Genomic DNA, 25,489 nt, shown 5'->3' with positions numbered 1-25,489 from the left:
CACGGGAACCTTGCTACTGAGAATTGACCGGTGCTCGAGGGCAATATCTAGTAATGTGCCTCGTGTCGCCACAAGTAAAACAAGCCCTCGGTAGCTAGGGCTGATGACCCTGGAAACTCTGGAGCGGCGGTGCACTGATAGGAGCTGGTGGTGCACTGTAGGTCTGTTGATCAGAATACTATATATGAGAACCACGGCCACCTGAAGCACCGTGAGAAACCTGAAGTGCCAACTGAAAAGGCCTAGGAGGATGGCCTCTACTATATGAATCTCTGCCTCCAGATGAGGTAACACTGAATCGGCTGGAATGACGAGGCCTCTTGTCAGACTCCTGACCACCTCCCTGCGATAGAACCATCTCAACTCTCCTATCCACATTGGCCGCCTCTTGGAAAAAAATCTCACTCCCAGTCTCCTTGGCCATCTGAAGTCGAATAGGCTGGATAAGTCCCTCAATGAACCTCCTCACCCCCTCTCTCTCGGTGGGAAGTATGATAAGAGCATGATGGGCCAAGTCGATGAATCTGGTCTCATACTGAGTAACTGTCATGGAACCGTGTTGGAGACGCTCAAATTGCCTCCAATAGATCTCTATCTGAGTAATAGGGAGAAACTTCTCCAGAAATAGCTGAGTAAACTGCTCCCAAGTCAAAACTGGTGATCCTGCTGGTCTAGCGAAGCAATAATCTCTCCACCAAGTCTTGACGGATCTAGACAAGCGAAAAGTAGCAAAATCGACCCCATTGGTCTCCACGATCCCCATGTTTCTGAGAACCTCATGACAGTTGTCTAGATAATTCTAAGGGTCCTCAGAAGATGTACCGCTGAAAGTAGTAGTGAAGAGCTTGGTGAGCCCGTCCAACCTCCACAAAGCATCAGCATACATAACTGCTCCATCATAGGTCTGAGCTACCACACCCGGCTGAATTGCTCCAACTGGCTGAACTACTGGAGTCTGGAACTGGGGAGCTACCTACTCCGGAGTGCGAGTAGCAGGAGTCTAGGCTCCTATTCCAGCTTGAGAGACGGTTGGTGCTACAGGAAGCAAGCCTGTCCGGGTGACACTCTCCATAAGGTCCACTAGACGGACCAGAGCATCCTGGAGTACTAGGGTGGCAATAAACCCCTCTGGGACCTGATCTGGGCCTACCAGAACTGCCGGGGCCAGAACCTCATCATCAAAGTCAACCTGAGGCTCCGCCGCTGGTGCTGCTGCTCTAGGATTAGCTCTACCCCTACCTCGACCTCTAGCACAGCCTCGACCTCGCCCTTTGCCCCTCGTGGGAGCTGCTGCTGGGGGATCGGGCTGCTGGTCAGTGGATAAGGAAGTGAGTGCTCTTGCCATCTGCGAAAGAATAGAGTAGAAATTCGATTAGCATTGAGAAACCAAACCGCACGACAGGAAGGAATAAATGTAAAGTTTTTCCTAACTCTGTAGCCTTTAGGGGATAAATACGGACGTCTCCGTACCGATCCCTCAGACTCTGCTAAGCTTGCCTGTGAACTGCGAGACCCATGTAACCTAGAGCTCTGATACCAACTTGTCACGACCCGGATTTTCCACCCTCGAGATCCGTGATGGCGCCTACTGGTGAAAGCTAGGCAAGCCAAATTATTCTAATTACTTAACCTTTTCCAGTTTTAAACCATTATCAGTGATGAGTAGATATCATGCAAATAGCGGAAATAATTAAGCTGAAGACAAAATCGATAATTAATCTTAATACAAACTGTGGAAGTCTAAATATAACTCTACCCAGAATTTGGTGTCACAGCTTCATAGACGATCTAAGAATACTACATACAAAGTCTAAAAGAAAAAATACACATTGATTCTGAAATAAGTAAAGGAAACATGATAAAAGAAAATATAGGAGGTGACGCCAAGGCCCGTGGACGCTTGCAGGACTACCTCGGGTCGCCTGTTGGATTGAAAGTAGCAACCTTAATGCGGTCCGAAGTCTAAAACACTGGGATCTGCACAAAAGTGTGCAGAGTGCAGTATCAGCACAACTGACCCCATGTGCTGGTAAGTGTCTAGCCTAACCTCGACGAAGTAGTGACGAGGCTAGGACCAGACTACTAAATAAACCTGTGCAATTATATCATAAACAACGGAAATAGAAGCAGATAATTGCAATTAAAATTGGGCAGGGAAAACATACTTCGGGGAATAACAGATAACAACAGAATATCAAGAGAATATAAAGAAACCAAAATCCAATTACTAACAAGATAGGGAAAACGAATGCAGAGTTCACTTTCATTTCACATCTCGTTGTAGGCGTGCAACCCGATCCCATTTCATGTATCTCGTTGCAGGCGTGCAACCTGATCCCATTTCATATATCTCGTTGCAGGCGTGCAACCCGATCCCATTTCATATATCTCGTTGTAGGCGTGCAACCCACTCCCATTTTACATATCTTGTTGTAGGGGTGCAACCCGCTCCCATTTCACATATCTCGTTGCAGGCGTGCAACTCGCTCCCATTTCACATATCTTGTTGCAGACATGCAACCTGCTCCCATTTCACATATCTCATTGTAGGCATGCAACCCACTCCCATTTCACATATCTTGTTGCAGGCGTGCAACCTGCTCCCATTTCTTTTCTCAACACCAATCACAAAAGGGTCCTGAAAAGGGAACAATAATATCAAAATAAACATCCCAGCAAGGGAACAATATTATGACAATAACATCCCGGTGAGGGAACAATAATGTGACAATAACATCCCGGCAAGGGAACAATAATGATAATAATATCCCAGCAAGGGTACAGTAATAATAATGACATGTGAAGCGCAATAAACCACAACGGAGTCATAATAATTACAATAAAAGACTCACGGGCATGCTTGACACCAACGTATAGATACTCGTCACCATGCCTATACGTCATACTCCACAATTAACACGTAGCAAATAAGACACAACTCCTAATCCCTCAAGCTAAGGTTAGACCAAACACTTATCTCGATGCCACGAACACTATTCAAGCCTCTACTATCGCTTTACCTCGTGATTCCACCACCAATTCGCTCGTATCTAGCCACAAGTTACTTAATTACATCAATAAATGCTAAATGAATCAATCCTAATGCATGAAAATGAGTTTTCTAAAAATTTTCCCAAAAAGTCAAAAATCGCCCCCAGGCCCACATAGTCAAAACCCGAGGTTCGAACCAAAACCTGATTACCCATTCCCCCCACGAACCCAAATATATAATTTATTTTGAAATCGGACCTCAAATCGAGGTCCAAATCCTCAATTTTTTAAAAACCTAGGTTCTACCAAAGCACCCAATTTCCCCAATGAAAATCATTGATTTTGAGTTGAAATCATGTGGAAAAATGTTAATGATTGAAGAAAACGAGTTAAAATTGACTTACAATCGATTTGGAAGAAGAGTTGTCTTTAAAAAATTGCCCAAGAGTGTTTTGGTTTTGAAAGAGTGTGAAAAATGAAAGATTTTCGGCTAAGTTATAAAATTGCAGGTTGCAGATATGGGAATTGCGATCAGGGTTCGCAATTTCGCAATTGCGAACCCCGACCTCTGTTATGTTCGCATTTGCAAAGGGGTTCTTGCATTTGCGAGTTGGGAAATGTGGACAAAGGATCGCATTTGCGATAACAGGCCCAAAAGTGGCGTATCTCATTTGCGAAGGAAACCTCGCATTTGCAAGGAAGAGCTGGCCTGGGCTGTTTCGCATTTGCGACTCGGCCTTCGCATTTGCGAACTCTTATTTATGAGCCAGTCTTGGCAAATGCGAAGCCTGCAGGCCTGATCACACCAGCTAAAAACCTGCAATTCACTAAGTCCAAAATCCACCCCGTGGCCTATCCAAAACTCACCCGAGCCCCCGGGGTTCCAAACCAAAATGCACACCAACCTAAAAACATCATACAAACTCGCTCGTGTATTCAAATCACTAAAATAACATCAACAATTATGAATTTAGCATCAAAATCATTATATTTTCTTAAGAACTTCAAATTTCCAATTTTCACAAAAACAATCCGATTCACGTCGTTTCAAGTCTGTTTCTTACCAAATTTCATAGACTAACCTTAAATCATATATAAGACTTGTACCGGGTATAGAAACCAAAATATGGGCCTAATACCATCAAGTTTTAATCACAATTCATTTTCAAAACTCATAAACAATTTTAGAAAATAATGTTCTTTAAAAATTCATTTCTCGGGCTTGAGACCTCGGAATTCGATTCCGGGCATATGCCCAAGTCCCATATTTTCCTACGGACCCTCCGAGACCGTCCAATCACGTGTCCGGGTCTGTTTACCCAAAATTTTGACCGAAGTCAACTTAAACTCATTCTAAATGCAAAATTCATCATTTTTCACAGATTTTCACAAAATGGCTTTCCGGCTACGCGCCTAGACTGCGCACGCAAATTGAGGTGATGTCGAAAGAGGTTTTTAAGGCCTCGGAATGTAGAATTCACTTTTAAAACAAGTGATGACCCACTTTTGGGTCATCATAGGCCCCCAGGAAATAGGGGCGTCAGTACGAATAATGTACCGAGTATGTAAGGCATAAAAATCAGTATATAAAATACATGAAAGAAACATGGAGTAAAGGACTCAACCTGTAAGTCTAAATAGCTTTGTGAATCATGAAATATTTATAATGTCATGCATATGCGTATAAATGTCATGTCATGCATAGGTATATGCGTAAATAACATCATCAAGCCTTTGAGGGCATCTTATCATATCATCTCAACCTCTATGGGCAAAATCATAATGTATACCAGCTGATCAGGTGGTGGTGCGTATATAACGCCATAACCTTTCCCCATACCCTATATACATATATTATACGCGTATATAACACCATCTGGTCATGGGTCAATATACATGTATAAATGGATGCAATGCATAATGAAGTAAGTCAATAAGATCTCTCGAAACTTCATGAGACCCATGAACAGACGATATGATAGTAGGACATACGGAGAATCCAGAACATAGGCAACCCTAGTACTTCTAAGAATAGAATCATTTGTGAAAGTTACATGCTTGCTTGTTTCGCTGTATTATATGGATCATGACAAAAGGAAAGGAGGGATAGCCTTAACATACCTCAAGTCGTCAGTGCAAATCCACAACAAGCTTATGATAACTATCGCGCCAACCCTATAACAAAGAAATACATGTACGACTTAGATGGCGCTAGTGTATTATGTATCTCAAACGATAACTTGATTCTAAAATAAAACGGGCAACATTTCCCTAGATTTTTCTACTCCCTCAATCCTACTATAGGAGAGATACAAACACAATACAATCATCAACTCAAAACCAACCTAATTACAATTCGGGACCTTCAATACATCAAAAACTCCAAATATACCATAACACACCCAATCACAACTTATCAATTAGCTTAAAAATGCAACGACGAGCGACCAACCTACTACCCTACCTCATGTGACATTTCTCCACGCCTTTTTATCCTTCCAAAATCCATAAATCAATAGCAAAATAGGCTAGCACAAATGGACTACAAAACAGTCCACTAAAAGTGGGAAAAAATCGAACTCACGGTTTCCAATCACCGTCCCGTGAGTTCTAACTATAAGGAAAACAATTTATAAACATTCCTTCATATTTAAACACTTAATTATAGAAGTTACACGTTTATTAACCATAAAGTATCTTGCAAAAATCGAACTACAAAGAAAAAAGAGAGACGATATAATGATACTTATGTCGTAGAGATCGTTCTGATGTTATCGCTTCTCGATCCTGGATGTTAGTATTCTTTGAAACCCTTTGGAGAGCTTAAGTATTGGTTTTTATGGTGTTCTCTGGTTGGGCTCTATGTAAAAGTGAAGAGAGAGACGAGCTAAAACCTATATATAAACTTTTGAAAAGTCAAAGAGGTGCTAGCTTGGCACCCTCGCATTGGCCCATCTTCCGATGCTTATATCTTTTTATCCCGATGTTGTATGACCAAACGGTTAAGTGCATTGGAAACTAAATTACAAGACCTTAAATTTGTTATATAATATGTCCCATAAAGACCTCATATAGCACATGAAATGCATTTCTCAAAAAGCTTTGTACAAGGCAAATGCTTAGTCGGTTTTTCCGCAACATTAATCCGATTTTTTCCAAACTTTATATTTCTTATCCAAACATCATATATAGTCGTATTATGACTTTAAACTAATTTAAATCATTATTAACAAGTCTCATATTCATTATACGTCACCTTGGGACGCACAGGGTGTAATAATCTTCCCCCTTAAAAACATTCGTCCTCGAATGTTAAACTCCCAGAGATCTATAGAAATTTTGGCAGAGTCTCCTATGTAATGGTACCACTGCCAACCTGTCAGACAGAAAACCCAACAATACAAAGCCACACAAGCCACAATCATCAATAACACTAATGGTCTCACAGGACCAATGACAATAACTAACATAAGAATCAAGTATCATATACGTACCTAAGGCTGTGATATCTCAGTCCAATCCTCCTCTGGAAGCGGAAACAAGTGAGGATACCTAGACTTCATGTCTTACTCAGCTTCCCAAATCATCTCCTCCACATTATTGTTCCTCAAAATTACTTTAACCGAAGATACATATTTAGTTCTCAATCTCTGAACCTGTCTATCCACTATAGCAATGGGAGCTTCCTCATATGATAGATGCTCTGTGACCTGAACATCGTCAATTGGAATGACTTTAGAAGGATCTCTGATACACTTATGGAGAATAGACACGTGAAAAACTGGATGTACTGACTCCAAGTTGGAAGGCAAGTCTAACTCATATGCTACTTGGCCTACTCTGCGTATGATTTTATGCGATCCAATGTACCGAGGGGTACCAAATCTCATAACGCCTTTCATCGGTGATACCTTTAGGAATGCCCAGTCATCTACCTGAAACTCCAAGTCTCGTCATCGATTATCAGCATAGGACTTCTGGCAACTCTGAGCTGCTAATAGCCTTTCCCGTATAAGCTTAATCTTTTCAACTGCCTGTTGTACCAACTCTGGTCCTACTAACTTAGTTTCCCTAACCTCGAACCATCCGATAGGTGACCTACACCTCTGTCCGTAAAGAGCTTCGTATGGAGCCATTTGAATGCTAGAATGATAGCTATTATTATATACAAACTCAATAAGTGGAAGATGATCATCCCAGCTACCCTTGAAGTCTACCACACAAGCCCATAGCATATCCTCCAGTGTTTGAATAATATGCTCAGCCTGACCATCTGTTTGGGGATGAAATGTTGTACTAAGACTTACTTGAGTCCCCAATACTTTTTGGAAGGACCTCCACAAATTAGCTATAAACTGAGCACCTCTATCTGAGATAATAGATATAGGGACACCATGAAGTCATATTATCTCCTTAATGTAAAGCCTTGCATAATATTTTGCTAAATATGTAGTCCTAACAGGTAGAAAGTGGGCTGATTTTGTAAGTCTATCAACAACAACCCATATAGAATCAAACTTACGTTGGGTACGCGGTAATCCTATGATGAAATCCATATTAATTATTTCCCATTTCCAAGTCGGAATCTCTATTGCCTGCAGTAATCCACCAGATTTCTAATGCTCAATCTTAACCTGCTGACAATTAGGGCACTGAGCAACAAACTCTGCTATATCCTTTTTAATTTCATCCCACCAATATATTTTCTTAATTTTATCATGATACATTTTTGCCTCTCCTAGATGAACAAAATAACGAGAATAGTGTGTTTCTCCCATAACCTACTGGCGCAGCCCTGCCACATTAGTAACATATAATCGACCTCGATATCTGAGGACTCCATCTCCTGTAACCTCAAATGGTGTCTTCTAGTTTTGAGGGGTTGTATCTCTATAATGAGCTAGCACATGATCCTCATACTGGCGTTCTTTCACTTCAATTACTAAAGAGGATGTGGTCGTGTCCTGGATAGTAACTCCGGTATCACCTGAATCTAGTAATCAAACTCCAAGATAAGCTAACTGATGAATCTTATAGGCTATCTCACTCTTCTCTAGCTGTAAATATGATAGGCTACCCATAGATCTACGGCTGAGGGCGTTGGCTATTACATTCACCTTCCCTGGATGGTATAAAATATCAACATCATAGTCTTTCAGTAGCTCCAACCATCGCCTCTGATGTAAATTCAATTCCTTTTGCTTGAAGACATACTGAAGGCTCTTATGATCCGTATAGATATCAACATAGATGCCATACAAATAGTGCCTCCACATCTTTAGTGCATGAATCACCGTAGCTAACTCTAAATCGTGGGTCAGGTAATTCTTCTCGGGCTTTCTTAGTTGTCTAGATACATAAACTACAACCTTACCATGCTACATTAGTACACAACCCAATCCAATGCCTGAAGCATCACAATAGATAGCATAACCATCAATACCATCTGATAGTGTTAGAACCTGTGCTAAAGTCAATCTGTCCTTTAATGCCTGGAAAATCCGCTCACAAGCATCATTCCACTTAAACTTAGTTGCCTTCTGAGTCAACTTTGTCAATGGTTCTGAAAGAGAAGAAAAGCCTTCTACAAATCTTCTATAATAACCTACCAAACCCAGGAAGCTACGAACCTCCGTCGGTGTCGTGGGTCTAGGCCAAGGCTTTACTGCCTCAATCTTCTATGTATCAATATGGATACCCTCATCTGAAATAATATGTCCAAGAAAAGCTACAGAATTCAACCAAATTTCACATTTAGAGAATTTTGTGTACAACTTCCTTTATTGTAGAACTCTGAGCACAATATGCAAAATCTGCATGCTCAGCCTCTGAACGAGTATTAACCAAAATATCATCTATAAATACAATCACGAACGGATCTAGAAAGGGTCTGAACACACGGTTCATCAAGTCCATGAATACTGTTGGGGTATTGGTCCAGCCGAACGACATAACACGAAACTCAAAGTGCCCATATCTGGTCAGGAATGTTGTCTTTGGAATATCTTTATCACGACCCAAACCGATGAGCCGCGATGGGCAACCGGTACCTTACTCAATCGAGTACCAACGTAACGTATCTTTCTTAATACATCATCATATACACGCAATATATAGGCCAAAAAGGCCAACATAATCATTTATAAACTCAAAACATAGGCCAACAGGGCCATACAATCTTTCACGTACATGACATATGTCTACAAGTCTCTAAGAGTACATTATCATAAAGGTCGGGATAGAGTCCCGCCATACCAAACAATACACGTCTAAATCATACTAACCAAACAAGCAAACGTACCAGCATCTTCTTCTAAGCTGATAGCCTACTTGGAGGGCTCTCGACCTGTCTATCGGGACCTGCGGGAATGAAACGCATTGTCCCCAGGAAAAAGGGATGTCAGTACAAAAAATGTACCGAGTATGTAAGGCATATAAATAAGTACATAACAGACATGGAAGAAATATAGAGTAATTGACTCAACTTATAAGTCTGGATAACTCTATAAATCATAAATTACTTTTAGCGTCATGCATATGCATATGAATGTCATGTCGTGCATAGGTACATGTTTCATAACATCATCAGCTTCTGAGGGCATCCCCATATCATATCGGCCAATATGGGCAAAATCATCAACATATACCAACTGATCAGGTGGTGGTGTGTATATAACACCATAACCTTTCCCATATCCCATATACATATATATACATACATATATACACGTATATAACGCCATCTAGTCACGGGTCAATGTACATGAATACAATGCATGAAAAGTACGTTAATAAAATATTTCTTAATGTCATAAGACCATTTTGCCTTTGAGTAATATCATAAAGTAAACTCTTTTCATCTTTCGTATTTTTCTAAGACCCATGAACAGATGATAAAATAGCATGACACATGGAAATCAAGAACATAGATATCTCTATACTTCTATGAATAGAGTCATTTATGGAATTCGTGCATTTGCACGTTTCGTTCGTATCGTATGGATCAAGCCAAAAGAAAGAAGGGATAGCCTTAACATACCTAGAGTATGGAAAACTCCGTATAATATTCTTGGAAAAGATTGCACCGTACTCATTTAGAACCGCAAAATTTTACGTTGCTAAATTCTAATAACTTTCGTTGGAACAGCTTTGTTGCAAGACGTTTCTGTTGAAAACATGAAGAATGGCTTAACGTTATTCTTTGTGGTGCTTTGTAATTGTCAATTCACGGCTAATATTATGATTGTATGAATTTTGTGAGAATTTCATTTCCAAGGTGCCAAACCTCTCATCCAATTGTAGTATTGAAAAGGTTAGAAATGAAGTGGTGATCCATCTGATTGTAATATGGAAATTGCTAGAAATGAAGTAGTGTGTGACTATTAGTTGCCACCTAATGAAAATAGACTAAGAGTCACTTCTCCAAGAAGTGGCTTGCTGCCACGTGGGGTGGGGGTGGGGTTTAATCTTATCCAAATATATTCTCAATTAATTAGGTAATGTCCCGTTACCCGATAATTAATCAATACCCGTAAAATTGAGAATTATTCCCACTTACTTAAAATATTACTCACTTTTCACGTACTTATACACCTTACTATTAAGGTCATGTGGTAACTTGTATGCTACTAGTCCGTAAATACCGAGTATTTTAGCTTGAGCCGTATTTTATCCCAACATGCCAAACTTGGAAGAAAATTTGTTTTCTTTGACTTACTTCCCCTTTAACCTTTACGAATTTACTTATTACTTGTGAAATAGCATAATCTTTATAATCTCCAAATAATCTTTTACTTGGACTGATGTCAATTACCTTGCAACAAATTCAACATACAATACTTCAGGGTGCAACATCATCGTAACTTAATACTGTGAAGTGTGACATCACCGTAATGTAATACTGTTGGGTGCAACACTGTCGTAATTTAATACTGCAAAGTGCAACATCACCATTATATAATACTTCTGGGTGCAATACTGTCGTAACTTAATACTGTGAAGCATGACATCATCGTAATGTATTACTGCAGAGGGTAACATCGACGTGATACTGCGGGGCGTAACATCATCCCCCCCCCTTTGGAACATTCGTCTTTGAATGTTGACTAGTGCACTTATCATTTTCATAACTTATATCTTCCGAATACTTTAGAACTTCCCTTGCCATCTAGGCGACTGTTCTGTGAAGGAGTCCAAAATCCAGGGCATTCCCCCTTAGGCCTCCTTCTCGCACCACAACTTGTAGTCAGAATCCTTCTAATCTCGTAACTGTTGCTACCTTTCATCATGCAGCCTGTACAATTTTGACCTTTTAAGTATGCCCAATCTCTAGGATTCATATGTAGAGCTTGATAAGATGTCCCTTTGGGCATATATGGGTATACTGAAGTTCTTCGCTCGGTACTTGTTGAATTCACGAATATTGCTATATCTCATCGCATAGGTCAGTTTATCCATCCGTATGAATTTACTGCCATAACTCTTACTTTAATATCATTGCTGAAGTCTGCTACCAAATCCCATCTTACTCTCGTTGCTTATTCCATATGTATAAATTTAAGTCCTTTAATGCTTCCTCATTACTGCTCATCTTTAGAATGACGGCCTAATCTCATCTCATACTTTGTGACTTTTGTCCATCCATTGTTGATTTACCTCAATATTGATCTACAATATACCACTGATAACTTGAAACTTCTTACGTAATACTTTGCCCCTAGGGCTTACGTTACATCAAGGAATATTCGAAGTGATTCCTATAATCGTATTTCATAGTGTCTCAATGTGATTCACCTTATGGGGGTATCCTAATTTCGTGCCGCCAGCGAAATCTTTTCTCCTTCTCTTCTTTTTTTTTCAAATCATTATTCAAACTAAGGCCCAAACATCATCATTTATCTGTCACAATTATACCCTCATTTTATTACCAGGTCAACATTTCATTCCTTCTAAATGTTATTAATCTTAGACTCCTTTGAGTTCATTAGGGCTATAGTGAGCTTTGTATAACATAGAGAAAATGTCTGCTCTTCTTGTTTTCATGGGCTTAATCCTAAAGACTTATCCATTCTCATCACCTTTTTCACTTGCCTTTCCTCATCCTTACTCATGTTTCCTTAAAACTTTGTCGATGTACCATACTTTAGCTTGCGACCTATACATATCCATTTATACTACTCGCAACTTTCCTTTAACTTGCTTGCATCATAGATTTCCTTATGTTATTTTGGAATGTCAAGCGAAACATCACATCATCTCCAACTTTTCTCTATTTTATTAACTAGATCTCTCAATACTTAGAAACCATAGGCTGGAAGACATGCATTGGATCCCCGTGCTTATAGCCTTCTATTCGAAGTATGGACTATTCACGATCTTCTGCCTTTGAGTATCTCGTACGTTGTTCACTTTTACCTTACTTACCTTAAAATCTCGTATCGTATCTTCTATCTCTTTCCTGGCCTCCCTTCCACCTAGGTGTAGTTCACATCCATAACTTGAAGCTCTATGATAATACTCGCACCTCTGGTATATACACAATCCGGTGGGAGCTTCGTACTGACTTCTTATGAGGCTGGTACTTCTTCTAACTGGCTTCCTTGTAGGGCCATTATAGATTATGGTTGTTGTGTTATCTCTCTTGAACATCGGATATTAAGAGTGATTCTATTATGTTCTCAAGCACAACTTCAATAATTTTTCTAGGTCCAATAATCAGACTCCTGATTTTACTTGGGTGATGTAATTCTTTAGTTTCCTTTTCCTTCTGATCAGCCTTTACGTAGGCTTAAGCTATCTTCCGATCTGTGGCTCATGGTATTAGTTATTAACTTAGCCTTTCATGGGCGTTACAGAATATCCATGATACATTCTCCTAATAATCCAATCCTTTGTCTATGCCCTGGGCTTAATTCTTTCTTTTTACTTGTACCGGAGTCTTCTATGGATGTATGATTGTCAACAAATATGTTGCCTGGATAATGCTCCAAAATCTTGAGTGTATCCATAATGTACTAACTCTAGATCATTGATTGAAAAAATTCTTTCGTTCCATCTTAGCTTTATTTCAACGTAAGCTATTACTTTTCCTGGTCTTTCTGTCCCCTTGTTGTGTCCTTACTTAGCTTATTTCAGTGCCCACACTTGCTAGAGTTTTCATACAACTCATATGATCTCGGATATTACTTTTAATTTTTACTTCCCATTCATTAGCCATGGTAGGTGCCAGTTTCCTTTGGAATGCTTACAATGTTGTTGCGAGATTATTGTTACACGACCATTTCCTCTTTAGGTCGTTGTGCTTAGTTTGAAGCCTTCTTTCTTATCTCCTTAGCTAGTCTTTCGTTGTAGTACTTATGGAGAACCTTTGACTCTCGTAAAGCTGTGAGCTTATTACGGACCTTTTTGATGTCCTTACTTGCCTAAAATCATTCGTAGTTGCTTACTTCCATGCCCTTGTGCTTGTATGGTTGCTTCTGAACTGATATTTTGACTGTCTTCCCAGTGGCACTTTTTTATCCCCGTAACACTCATATAGTACCTTTAACTACCCCAACTCTTATTTGAATATATCTCAAGTATTTCAATGATATTTTTCGAGGCTGAATTCTACATGTTGGGTTCTGCTATGTTTATCTTACACGATCTGATGACTCGTATGTAACCTCCTATTTAGCCATAACTGGAATCTTCCTGACCAATTACTAACTACTCGTTGGCCCATTCTCATATCAATATTCCTCGTAATCTTTCTTGGGTTATTTCCTTTGTCTTAACTTACGTCTCGCACTGGCTCCTTATTTATTAATAACAACTCGGGCAGGAACCTTTACTTCCTCTCTTTGACGTCATGCTTGCACAATATTCTTGAATTGTAGCGTATCTGTAAGATATGGATAAGTGCCATCTCATTCCTCTTTCATTTATCGCATTCTTCCTTTACCATTCCATAGTCACTAGAACCACTTAATTCTAACTTAATGCCACATCACTCCATATTCCCCCCTTTAGGGGTGTACTAAGAGTTGAAGTCATGAGGATCTACCTATAGATGTTTTACCTCTTCATCTTTGGCATCGTTTCACAACATCAATGATCCTTACTTTCCTTGCAGCAATCCTTCTGTACCAAGGATGACAAATTCCCTTACTTGCAATGTAACTGGTACATATAGTCCCTTAAGCTTAACTATGCTAACATTGCTTGCTTTAGGGAAGAGTCTTCCTGAATGACCATTCTCTAAATTTCTCATGAATCTTCTTCTGTTATACGTCCTATTATAGCTGGAACGCAATTTAAAATTCTCATGATGCTGACTATTATCAAATCACTCAGTCCTTAATTCATATTTAGTTTATCTTGTTCACCAGTCCATATTAATTTCTATTAATCTGGTGTCTAATTTTTCCTTATGTTAATCACGTTAGAGTTGCGAACTTATTTCTCGAAATGAGGATATGACTTTATGGCCTATATTCTTTTATTGTCTCAAGGCCTGTCAACTTTTGTCTTTTCCTTCACTTGACTGTAAACTCTGTAATACTGTCATTATTTTTTTTTTGACCTACCGTTGTCATCCGTGTATCACATCTTACTCATAATGCTTCATTAACCCTCTTCTTATCTCGCGCTAATTATCTATGTCTACTTCTTTACTCTGAAAACTCAAACAAAACATTCTTTTGCTTTTGGCTCCCCTTGCTCCATCCCTTGGCTCTTCCAGTTGGCCAACATTCTTTCTTTACTGGGACGGGAGCCACACTAAGGTAATATTTATACCTTCAAGGCTTCCAGTGCTCATATCTAGCTTTAATATTTTAGGGTGCACCATCTAGGTGTCTCACGAGGAGAACTATTAGCGCATTTGCAATATCCTTCAGAAATGTCAACTAAAGCAAACAATCCATTCACTATTTTGGGCCAATTATACATACCTTTGTTACTATTTAGGGTAACTCAAAAAGCTTATATTCTTTTGCCTGAATTATAAACATTGTTAACCTTCATTAATTGGGCGCCTCGTACTCTTCTTCATCTTGTTTCTTTCGCTTGTTGAAACTTGTATTTTTCTTCTGAATCTCTCATTGTCTTTCACCATTAAGATGGATAGGTATTCTTGCCTTAAGGCTTCTTATCAGGAAGCTTACACCTTTCAGTACACCCATGATCTGCCAAAGACCTCACATTTACTTATCGTAGGCATCATGTAAAAATCCAATTCCTCTGACTCGGCTCTTCCACAATTATCTCTCTTTACAACCTTCTTTCTGGATGTAGGTATCGTCTCATTACGAATAAAATAGAATTTCAGAATTTGAATTCTTATAAGTAAGCTCTACCACACAATCTAGAGTAAGAAGAAAGAGTGACAGTCCTAAATTCCATGTAGCCTCCTGCTTATAAGTATGGTGCACGACACACCCATAAACAAGACTCTACTAGACACAGCTTGTAGACTCCCTAGGACAGAACTCCTCTGATTCCACTTTTTTCATGACCCAAACAGATGGGCCGCGATGGGTACCCGGTACCTTACTCAACCGAGTACAAACGTAACGTTTCTTTCTTATTACATCATCATATACACATGACATACGGGCCTAATAGGCCAACGTAATCATTTATAAACTCAAAATATAGGCCGACATGGCCGTACAATATTTCACGTACACGACATATATCTACAAGCCTCTAAGAGTACATAAATGTCATAAAGTTCGCGATAGAGTCCCGCCATACCAAACAATACATGTCTAAGTTATACTAACCAAACAAGCAACTCCGAAGTAAATGGAGCGCACCAACATCTTCCGCTGAGCTAATAGCCTGCTTGGAGGGCTCTCGACCTATCTATCGGGACCTGCGGGCATGAAACGTAGTGTCCCCAGGCAAAAGGGATGTCAGTACGAAAAATGTACCGAGTATGTAAGGCACATAAATAAGTACATAACAGACATGGAAGAAATATGGAATAATTGACTCAACCTGTAAGTCTGGATAACTCTGTAAATCATAAATTACTTTTAGCGTCATACATATGCGTATGAATGTCATGTCGTGCATAGGTACATATTTCATAGCATCATCAGCCTCTGAGGGTATCACATCATATCATATCGGCCACTATGGGCAAAATCATCAATGTATACCAGCTGATCAGGTGGTGATGCGTATATAACGCCATAACCTTTCCCATATCCCATATACATATATATACATACATATATATGTGTATATAACGCCATCTGGTCATGGGTCAATGTACATGAATGCAATGCATGAAAAGTACTTTAATAAAATCTTTCGGAATGTCATAAGACCATTTTGCCTTTGAGTAATATCATAAAGTAAACTCTTTTCATCTTTCGTATTTTTCTAAGACCCATGAACAGATGATAAAATAGTATGACACATGGAAATCAAGAACATAGATATCTCTATACTTCTATGAATAGAGTCATTTATGGAATTCGTGCATTTGCACGTTTCGTTCGTATCGTATGGATCAAGCCAAAAGAAAGAAGGGATAGCCTTAACATACCTGGAGTAGGGAAAGCTACGTATAATATTCTTGAAAAAAGATTGCACCGTACTCATTTAGAACCGAAAAATTTTACATTGCTAAGTTCTAATAACTTTTGTTGGAACCTCTTTGTTGCAAGACGTTTTTGTTGAAAACATGAAGAATGGCTTAACGTTCTTCTTTGTAGTGCTTTGTAATTGTCAATTCACGGCTAATGTTCTGATTGTATGAATTTTGTGAGAATTTCATTTCCAAGGTGCCAAACCTCTCATCCAATTGTAGTATTGAAAAGGTTAGAAATGAAGTGGTGATCCATCTGATTGTAATATGGAAATTGCTAGAAATGAAGTAGTGTATGACTATTAGTTGCCACCTAATGAAAATAGACTAAGAGTCACTTCGCCAAGAGTGGCTTGCTGCCACATGGGGTGTGGGGTGGGGTTTAATCTTATCCAAATATATCCCCAATTAATTAAGTAATGTCCCGTTACCCGATAATTAATCAATTACCCGTAAAATTAAGAATTATTCCCACTTATTTAAAATATTACTTACTTTTCACATACCTTATACACCTTACTATTATGATCATGTGGTACCTTGTATGGTACTAGTCCATAAATACCAAGTATTTTAGCTTGAGCCGTATTTTATCCCAACATGCCAAACTTGGACAAAAATTCATTTTCTTTGACTTGCTTCCCTATCAACTTTACAAATTTACTTATTACTTGTGAAATGGCATAATCCTTATAATCTCCAAATAATCTTTTACTTGGATTGATGTCAATTACCTTGCAACAAATTCAATGTACAATACTTTAGGGTGCAACATCATCGTAACTTAATACTGCGAAGCGTGACATCACCGTAATGTAATACTGTTGGGTGCAATACTGTCGTAACTTAATATTGCAAAGCGCAACATCACCATAATATAATACTGCTAGGTGCAATACTGTCTTAACTTAATACTGCGAAGTGTGACATCATCGTAATGCATTACTGCAGAGGGTAACATCGACGTAATACTGCGGGGCGTAACAATCTTTCTCTCTAACCCTTACCTGATGGTACCCGACCTCAAGTCTACCTTCGAGAAACACCTGGCACCCTGCAACTTATCAAATAAATCATCAATCCTCAAGAGCAGGTACTTATTCTTGATCGTCGCCTTATTCAACTGTCTATAATCAATACACATTTGAAAGGAACTATCTTTCTTTCTCACAAATAACACAGGTGCTCCCCACGGTGATGTACTGGGTCTGATAAAGCCTTTTTCAAACAAATCCCTCAGTTGTTCTTTCAACTCTCTCGGATCTGTAGGTGCCATTCTATAAGGAGGAATAGATATCGGCTGAGTATCTGGTAATGTGTCAATAGCAAACTCAATCTCCTGCTCTGGCGGAAGGCCTGGAAACTCATCGGTAAAAACATCGGGAAACTCATTAACCACCGGGATACATTGAAGGGTCGGTGACTCTGATTTCACCTGTACCCGAACTAAGTGATAAATATAGCCCTTTTTGATCATCTTCCTTGCCTTGAGATATGAAATAAACCTACCTCTCGGCGATGCAGTGTTACCTTTCCACTCTAGAATTGGCTCCCCTGGAAACTGAAATCGAACCATCTTTGATCTACAATCAACATTAGCATAACAAGAAGCCAACCAATCTATACCCATTATAACATCAAATTCTACCATATCTAGCTCAATCAGGTTTGCTACTGTAGAGCGACTAAGAACTACTACTATACAATCTCTATATACATGCCTAGCTATCACTGGATCCCCAAAAAGTGTAGACACCTCAAAAGGTTTAATCAACTCAGGTTCTATCCCAAACTTTCTAGCAACCAACGAAGTGACATGTGATAAGGTGGAACCTAGATCAATCAATGCATATACATCATATGAGGAGACTGATAATATACTTGTAACAACATCAGGTGACGACTCTTGATCCTATCGACCCTCTAATGCATAAATGTGGTTCTGAGGATCGTTCGAGCTAGATGCTCCACTTCTACCTCTACCACGACCGGCCGGTGCCTGTGAACCTTGCTCAGGGGGTGTACTGATGATGACAAACAAGCTACAGATCCCGCTGGCTGAACTATACCTACACCACCTCTCGTCGGACAATCTCTCATACCATGGTCTGGATAACCACAAGTATAACAAACACCCAACTCCACGAGGCACTGTCCGGCATGTTGCTTACCACACTGAGCACATCATGGCAAGGGTGGCCTCATCTGACTTGATGATCACGCCCAACTATGCCTTATAAAAAGGACAAAGCGGTAGTTGCAAATATAATCCAAGTATTTAGCTCAGAGTCGAATCCCATAGGGAATTAACCTACCAATTACTTTTGTCAGACTCACTGAATTCTTCGTAATCAACTTCCCATATATTTTGAATAACAATTGGTGATATTTTTACTAACTATAACTGAATGAAGTTAAGTAAACTAAAAGCTAACTATGACTGAGTTGTAAACAAATAAGATAAGGATCTAAGGTTGTGATTTCCCCTATTGATGGAATCCCTTCCTGTTATGTTTGACATAGATTTTCCTAATCGTCTCTATCGATCATGAGAACTCTTACTACCGTAACTATCTCCCTAGTAATTACGACAATTTACTAGACGCACTCTCCCAAGTTACGCTAGTTGGTTTTTGTTACAGCTCACTTTAGATCGCACTCAAGGTTTCGTTATCCCTAATCCCACCTTTAAACCCTCGGTTATTGATTCCTCCTATATTTTGGGAGTGTTGTTGTTCAATAACTACCTAAATATGCACTCTCTCCTGAGTAATACATACTAAATAGGCACAACTAATTGAGGATCCTATCAATTAACTACAACAAGAACGTAGTTGAACAAATAGAGATTAAACTGGCAAACTATATTAACACAACAAGAAGTTCATAATCCGATGTCGAATAATTAGCTACTCATAATCCTGTTCATAATAACAACAGCAAAATTCATCATGAATGATAAATACAAAAGGAAAAAAGGTAGAATTCAATGTCGAATTATCCTCTTTGCCTTTTGCCTCTTCTTGCCTTCAACAAAGCTATAAAAACCTTGATAATGTCTTTTTGGGCGAGCTGGACCTCTTATAGGTTAAGTGGAATTACCCCCAAACTTCCAAGTTTGCCCCTGAAATTTCTGCGCTCCGGATGGACTAGCGCGGCCGCGCTAGTGGCCGCACATATCGCTAAGTATTCTGCCTTGTTTTTCTGCTCTAGCGTAGTCGCGCTAAGGCCGCGCTAGAGTGAAGTAGCCTTTCTCTCTTCTTTTCTTTCTTCCTTCATGCGTACTCAGCTCCGAGGGGCTTCCCTTGCTTTCATTTAGCTCCAAACACTATCCTAAGTCCTCATAAGCATAATTTTCTCCTGCAAAACATGAAATTCACAATTAGAGCCAATTTATCGTCATTTAACTATCCTGGAACGGTGAGGCATAGCCAAGTTGGGGCATAAATAGTCGTCAAACTCCATGAATCTAACCTATTATCAACACCCCACACTTAAATCATTGCTAGTCCCTGAGCAATCCACCATACTCTATAAAGGTTCCTTCACTGAGTTTTTCCCTAACATATCACACCAAGAACAAATCACCAAAGTTATGTCTAGTAGTGTAACATCTTTGCCTCAAGAGTCGACTCTCATGTGTCATGCTATATTCATACTTAGTCAATTTACTCTATACAGAGGTCAAGACTTATCTTTCCTTCATGAATCAGATGCCCTCACATCATACAAGAGAGTAGTTCCACAAATAATAATATTCGAACAATTAGGAACTTAGATAGACAAAATTTGCTCACTCTCGGAAAGAAAATTCATATGCCACACAGATGCACCATAGGCTTTCCCGTAGTGTACTACTCTACTAATGGAGCCCATTCAGTCTAAGATCAATTAGGACTTCATTTGGTTGTAATGTAGGCTAAGAGACGGGTAGGATATATTTGGATATAGTGACTAACCTCCCTAAGCACTTTTAATGCAATCCCATTCGCATTCGCAACCATACTTATGTCAGACCAGACATTCCACCACACTTCTATTTATAATACCCCAAACTCCATTAGGTGCAATTTTATCAAGTCACCACTTATCAAGTACTACATTTACTCATTCTCTTTTTTCTTTTTTTTCTTTTTTTTTAAGTGGCGCTTATTCTTTTATTTTTCAATATACTGCACCTTTTTCTCTATTTCATTGGTTCCACTCAAAAACCAAACCACCACCCTACACTTTAACTTTTGCATATTTCATAACCATTCAAGTGCTCATGGGAAGTAAAGGGGTTCAAACAGATGGGCCGTTCAAACAATTAGGTAAGGTTTGTAATGTGGTTGCCAAAGAAATAGGCTTATAGGCTCAACGGGGTTACTATGATGTATCGCATTTATGTGGGTCTACTTTATATATCTAGCTTAACAAAGAAATGCCTATATCACTTCTAAGACTAAATAAAGCTACTTTTCGATTTGCAAACTCACGGGGCAAGTTCTAGGCATCAAGTGCAGAGCATAGAATACAATACAACTCACACACACATGGAACATGACTCACTCCAGATTGGCTTATCAAGACACTCTCGTTTGTGTACTCAAGTAAGTTACAAACATACAATTTAAGGCACTCTAACAAGAATCAACAACTGAGACTAAGTGTCACACTCTAGTGCCTACTGTGTTCAGGTGTATCAACGCTAAGGGCTTCTCTTCCTATTTCAACTCATCACCCATAAGTACCAACTAAAAACTAGAAACAAAATAAACAAAAAAAAACTAACTATATCCGGTTCAAGCAAAACCCTTGGAAAAGAATCGTGTCCCAAAGAAAAACGAAGGGGGAGTTACTATACTACCTAAAACAAAAACAAAAAAACTTTTTGGTATTTTCTTTATACTTACTTCCCTCAAGAAAACTGTCTAGAAGATCCGTCATCGGGAAGAGTCCAACATCTTTCTGTTTTTTTTTACTTCGTCGACTTATACCCTCAAGAACCCCGTCGAAAGAGATATGTCATCGGGGCAAGTCAACTTACCTAATTTGTCTGCTACTCAACCACAAAAACAATCAAGAAAAACAAAGAAAACATAAAACAGTCAAGTTCTTACATATATACACATACATTGAAGTATCCCCCCCACACACTTAAAAGGAAGACATTTCCTCATGGCATACAAAATAAAGAACAGTGAGGTAAAGGAACTTCCCAGATTGTTCACTCTTGATCGGAGACCGTCTCCGGGTTCAAATTGCATGCACGACCTAGAGCTTGCAGCCAGCCTAATATTTTCTTCTCCGATTTTGCCTGCTGGGCGGCCACCGCATCAACACGTGTATCTAAGTCAGCGAACGAGGTCCGCAACACTGCCACCTCCTTCTCTAAAGATGTGAACCAAGTAACCAGAGCAGCCCCAGATGGTCCTGTAGCCTCTACAATCTTCTCATAGGCCGGTGACTCGGCACTTACTTCCTCTTTTTCACCCTTCCCTTCCTCAGAGTCATCGGATTCAACATTATCATCACCACCAGCTGCCACAGGCTCCTTCCCAGTAGTTACCTTATCAGCTTGGAACTTGGAGTCTCTTGCCACTATCCCATCCACATTCAAATTTTTCGGCACCCGAGCTGCCCGGTAAAGCCTAGTGACTAGGGAAGGGAGGAATAAACCATACCTCTTCACCGGACAACGGGTGAACATCTCCTCGTGAATCAGCTTGTCCACATCAAAGTTGTGACTAGAGCAGCTCGAGGAGCATTCACTTCCGTAGTGTTGGACGATGGGATCAAGCGGTTGTTGATGACATACAACCAGCACTTCCCTTCAAAGGTGAGTGTCGCAGAGTGAAACTTCTGCCCATACTTCATCCATACAATTTCCTTGCTGGGTACACAAATGGTTTCAAAGAACCTCTCCCACTAGGTGTATTTTCTCCCATACAGCTCATAATAGTCTTCATACTCATCCACTGGTGCGGGCAGCTGGTATATCCTCCGAATAGCCTCAACAGAGGCATCCACAGCCTTCCTACGCACTATTACTACACCATTCACATGTTCTTTTACGTTGGCATAGAATTCACAGACAACCATCAAATTCCCCTCGTCCGACACTTCAAAGAAGATTTATAGCCCATGCCTGACCAGCTTATGATACAAGTTGGGGCAGCCAAGCTGGAATGACCCTATATCCATGCCCCTCTCCGGTATTGGTTTCTTAGGAGCCTTATCAGCAAAATGATCCTGGGCCTTAGCAGAGACGAACCTGTTACTGTCAAAAGGACGAGTAGGAGCTGACCCGCGTGCCCTAGAAGATCCAACTTGACTACTGGATGAAGCACTAGTTGTGCGGCGTTTCCTGGATGGTGCTATAGTACTTGGAAAAGGAATAGAATTAGCACAACACAAAAGGTGTGACTCAACTGTGGTTACTCAGACTTCACCTGCACAATTGGTTAAAATTACCATTTACACTCACTGTGGCATTTAAACAAACACTTCGTGGGCATCATCTACCGGAACTCCCAATTAAACATGGTGTAACCCAATTACCACCACAATTTCCCCAAATTCACCTAACTAAGTTAAGATATATAACTCCACAAATATCAGCACCCACAAGCACTACACACACACTACAAATTACTTCTAAGAAAAGAGAAGAAAAAACTACTACATAAGTAAGAAATTAAATGAAAATCTAAAAAAATGGCAAAAAGAAAACCTTACCTGCAGTGAGAGGAGATTGTGAGAAGTGAAGAAGAGTAGGGGAGGGCGTGGCTTGAACCTTGGGGAATTTGGGCTGGGATTAGTTGGGAATGGAGAAGAGGGGAATTTGGAGAAGAATCTAATTTGGAGAAGAAGGGAATTAGGGCTGGGGTTCTCGTTGGGCGTTGGGTATTGGGGAATAAAGAATAGGGGAATAGTTAGGGTGGGGGGGAATAAACAACTAAAACAATTAACATACAAAATAACAAAAATGTTAAGTTAAAAAAAGTGGCAGACGGATGGCACTAGCGCGGTCTGAGCGTGGCCATGCTAGTGAGACAAAATGTTTGGCCATAAGCGCAGGCACTAGCGCGGGCGCGCTCCTGGGTGTAAAGTTGAGGCAGAATGTTTGGCCATATGCGCGGCCTATAGCGCGGGCGCACTCCTAGGCTCAAACGTTTTCCTCTTTTTTACCTGTTCCTTCCGCGTCTGATGGACTTATCACTCACCCAAGCTCACCTGCATTGGTTAGTACTTACCAAAATCAAAATTAACAAATACTAACTATACTAAAGTCACTACGCATTGGGTTGCCTCCCAACCAGCGCCATAGTTAATGTCGTGGCACGAAAAATACAACAAGTCAATGGGTTGCCTCCCATGCAGTGCTTGATTTAATGTCGTGGCACGACGCAGATCAGCGTATTTAAGGCTCGCTTGACATATGAGGTTCAGTCAGATGGATCATTGACACTTCCTTGGGTTCATCCATGCCCACATATGGTTTCAATCTTTGCCCATTGACTCTAAATGTATGGGAATCCTTTTATGAGGCAATCTCTATGGCACCTGAAGGGAGCACTTCGACCACCCGAAATGGTCCACACCATCGTGACTTGAGTTTACCCAAAAATAGCCTTAATCTTGAGTTATAAAGCAACACCATGTCTCCGGAATTGAAAAATTTCACTCAACAATGTTCTTGTCGTGCAACCTCTTCATTCTCTCCTTGTACGACCTCGTGCTCTCGAAAGCAAAAAAATTGGAACTCGTCTAGCTCATGCAATTCTGTGATTCTATTTGTTCCCGCAGCCTCAATGTCCAAATTTAGTTGTTTCATTGCCCACCAAGCTCTATGTTCTAGTTTCACTGGCAAGTGACAGGCCTTCCCGAACACCAACTTGTATGGTGGCATACCAATTGGTGTTTTGAAAGCGGTTCTGTAGGCCCAAAGTACATCAACTAGCTTTTTTGCCCAATTAGTTGTTGTGGCATTCACAGTCTTGGTCAGCACACTCTTTATCTCTCTATTTGATACTTTGACCTGTCCACTAGTCTGAGGATGATATGGGGTTGCCACCTTGTGGTGCACATCGTACTTTGCTAGCAATTTCTCGAATGCTCGATTGTAGAAATGAGTGCCTCCGTCACTGATAATAGCTATCGAGGTCCCGAAACGGGTGAATATATTCTTTTTCAAAAATGCCACCACCACTCTTGCATCATTGGTGGGGAGTGCTGCAGCGTCTACCTATTTGGACACGTAATCTACAGCAACAAGTATGTAATTATTACCAAAGGAGCTGACGAAGGGGACCATGAAGTTTATCCCCCATACATCGAACACTTCAACCTCTTGAATTGGGTTCATGGGCATCTCATGGCGACGGGAAATGTTCTCGGTTCGCTGACATTCATCACAGCCCTTCACCCATTGATGTGCATCCTCAAACACTGTTGTCCAGTAGAACTCGGCTCTAGCACTTTTGCTGTCGTCCTGACTCCTCCAAAATGTCTGCCATATGCTGATGTATGACATGCCTGCAAAACAGAAGATTGTTCTATCTCGGGAACACACCTCTGGATCATATTGTCAACACATATTCTAATAGAACACACCTACGGATTATATTGTCAACACATATTCTAAACAGATAAGGTTCATCCCAGTAATACATGCGGCAGTCACGATAAAACTTTTTCTTTTGCACAGAGGAAAGGTCATAGGGAACTATACCGCTTGCCAGGTAATTTGCAAAGTCTACATACCATGGCACTTCCTCAAGGCTTGTGGCGAGTAGCTGCTCGTCTAGAAAAGTTTCCAGAATATCCTCTACCTCAACTAAGTTTTCATTTCCTTCCAGCCATGATAGATGATCCGCGGTTTGGTTTTTTGTACCCTTACAGTCACGAATCTCCAGGTCGAACTCTTTCAGT

General features: G+C 40.1%; 1 protein-coding gene across 1 annotated transcript; it reads right to left on the bottom strand.

The window, feature by feature from the left end:
- Window positions 1–6,557: 6,557 nt before the first annotated feature.
- Window positions 6,558–7,718, bottom strand: LOC138868791 (uncharacterized). The gene is made up of 2 exons (XM_070146361.1): window positions 7,626–7,718; window positions 6,558–6,926 (listed from the first exon to the last, which is right to left on the bottom strand). The coding sequence occupies exons 1-2, from the start codon at window positions 7,716–7,718 to the stop codon at window positions 6,558–6,560; spliced, it is 462 nt and encodes a 153-aa protein (XP_070002462.1).
- Window positions 7,719–25,489: the final 17,771 nt, after the last annotated feature.

Source organism: Nicotiana sylvestris, chromosome 5 (genome assembly GCF_000393655.2).
Source record: "Nicotiana sylvestris chromosome 5, ASM39365v2, whole genome shotgun sequence".
NCBI classification, from domain to species: Eukaryota; Viridiplantae; Streptophyta; class Magnoliopsida; order Solanales; family Solanaceae; genus Nicotiana; species Nicotiana sylvestris.
The sequence above is the reverse complement of the archived record's forward strand: the minus strand, read 5'-3'. Positions and strand labels throughout refer to the sequence as shown.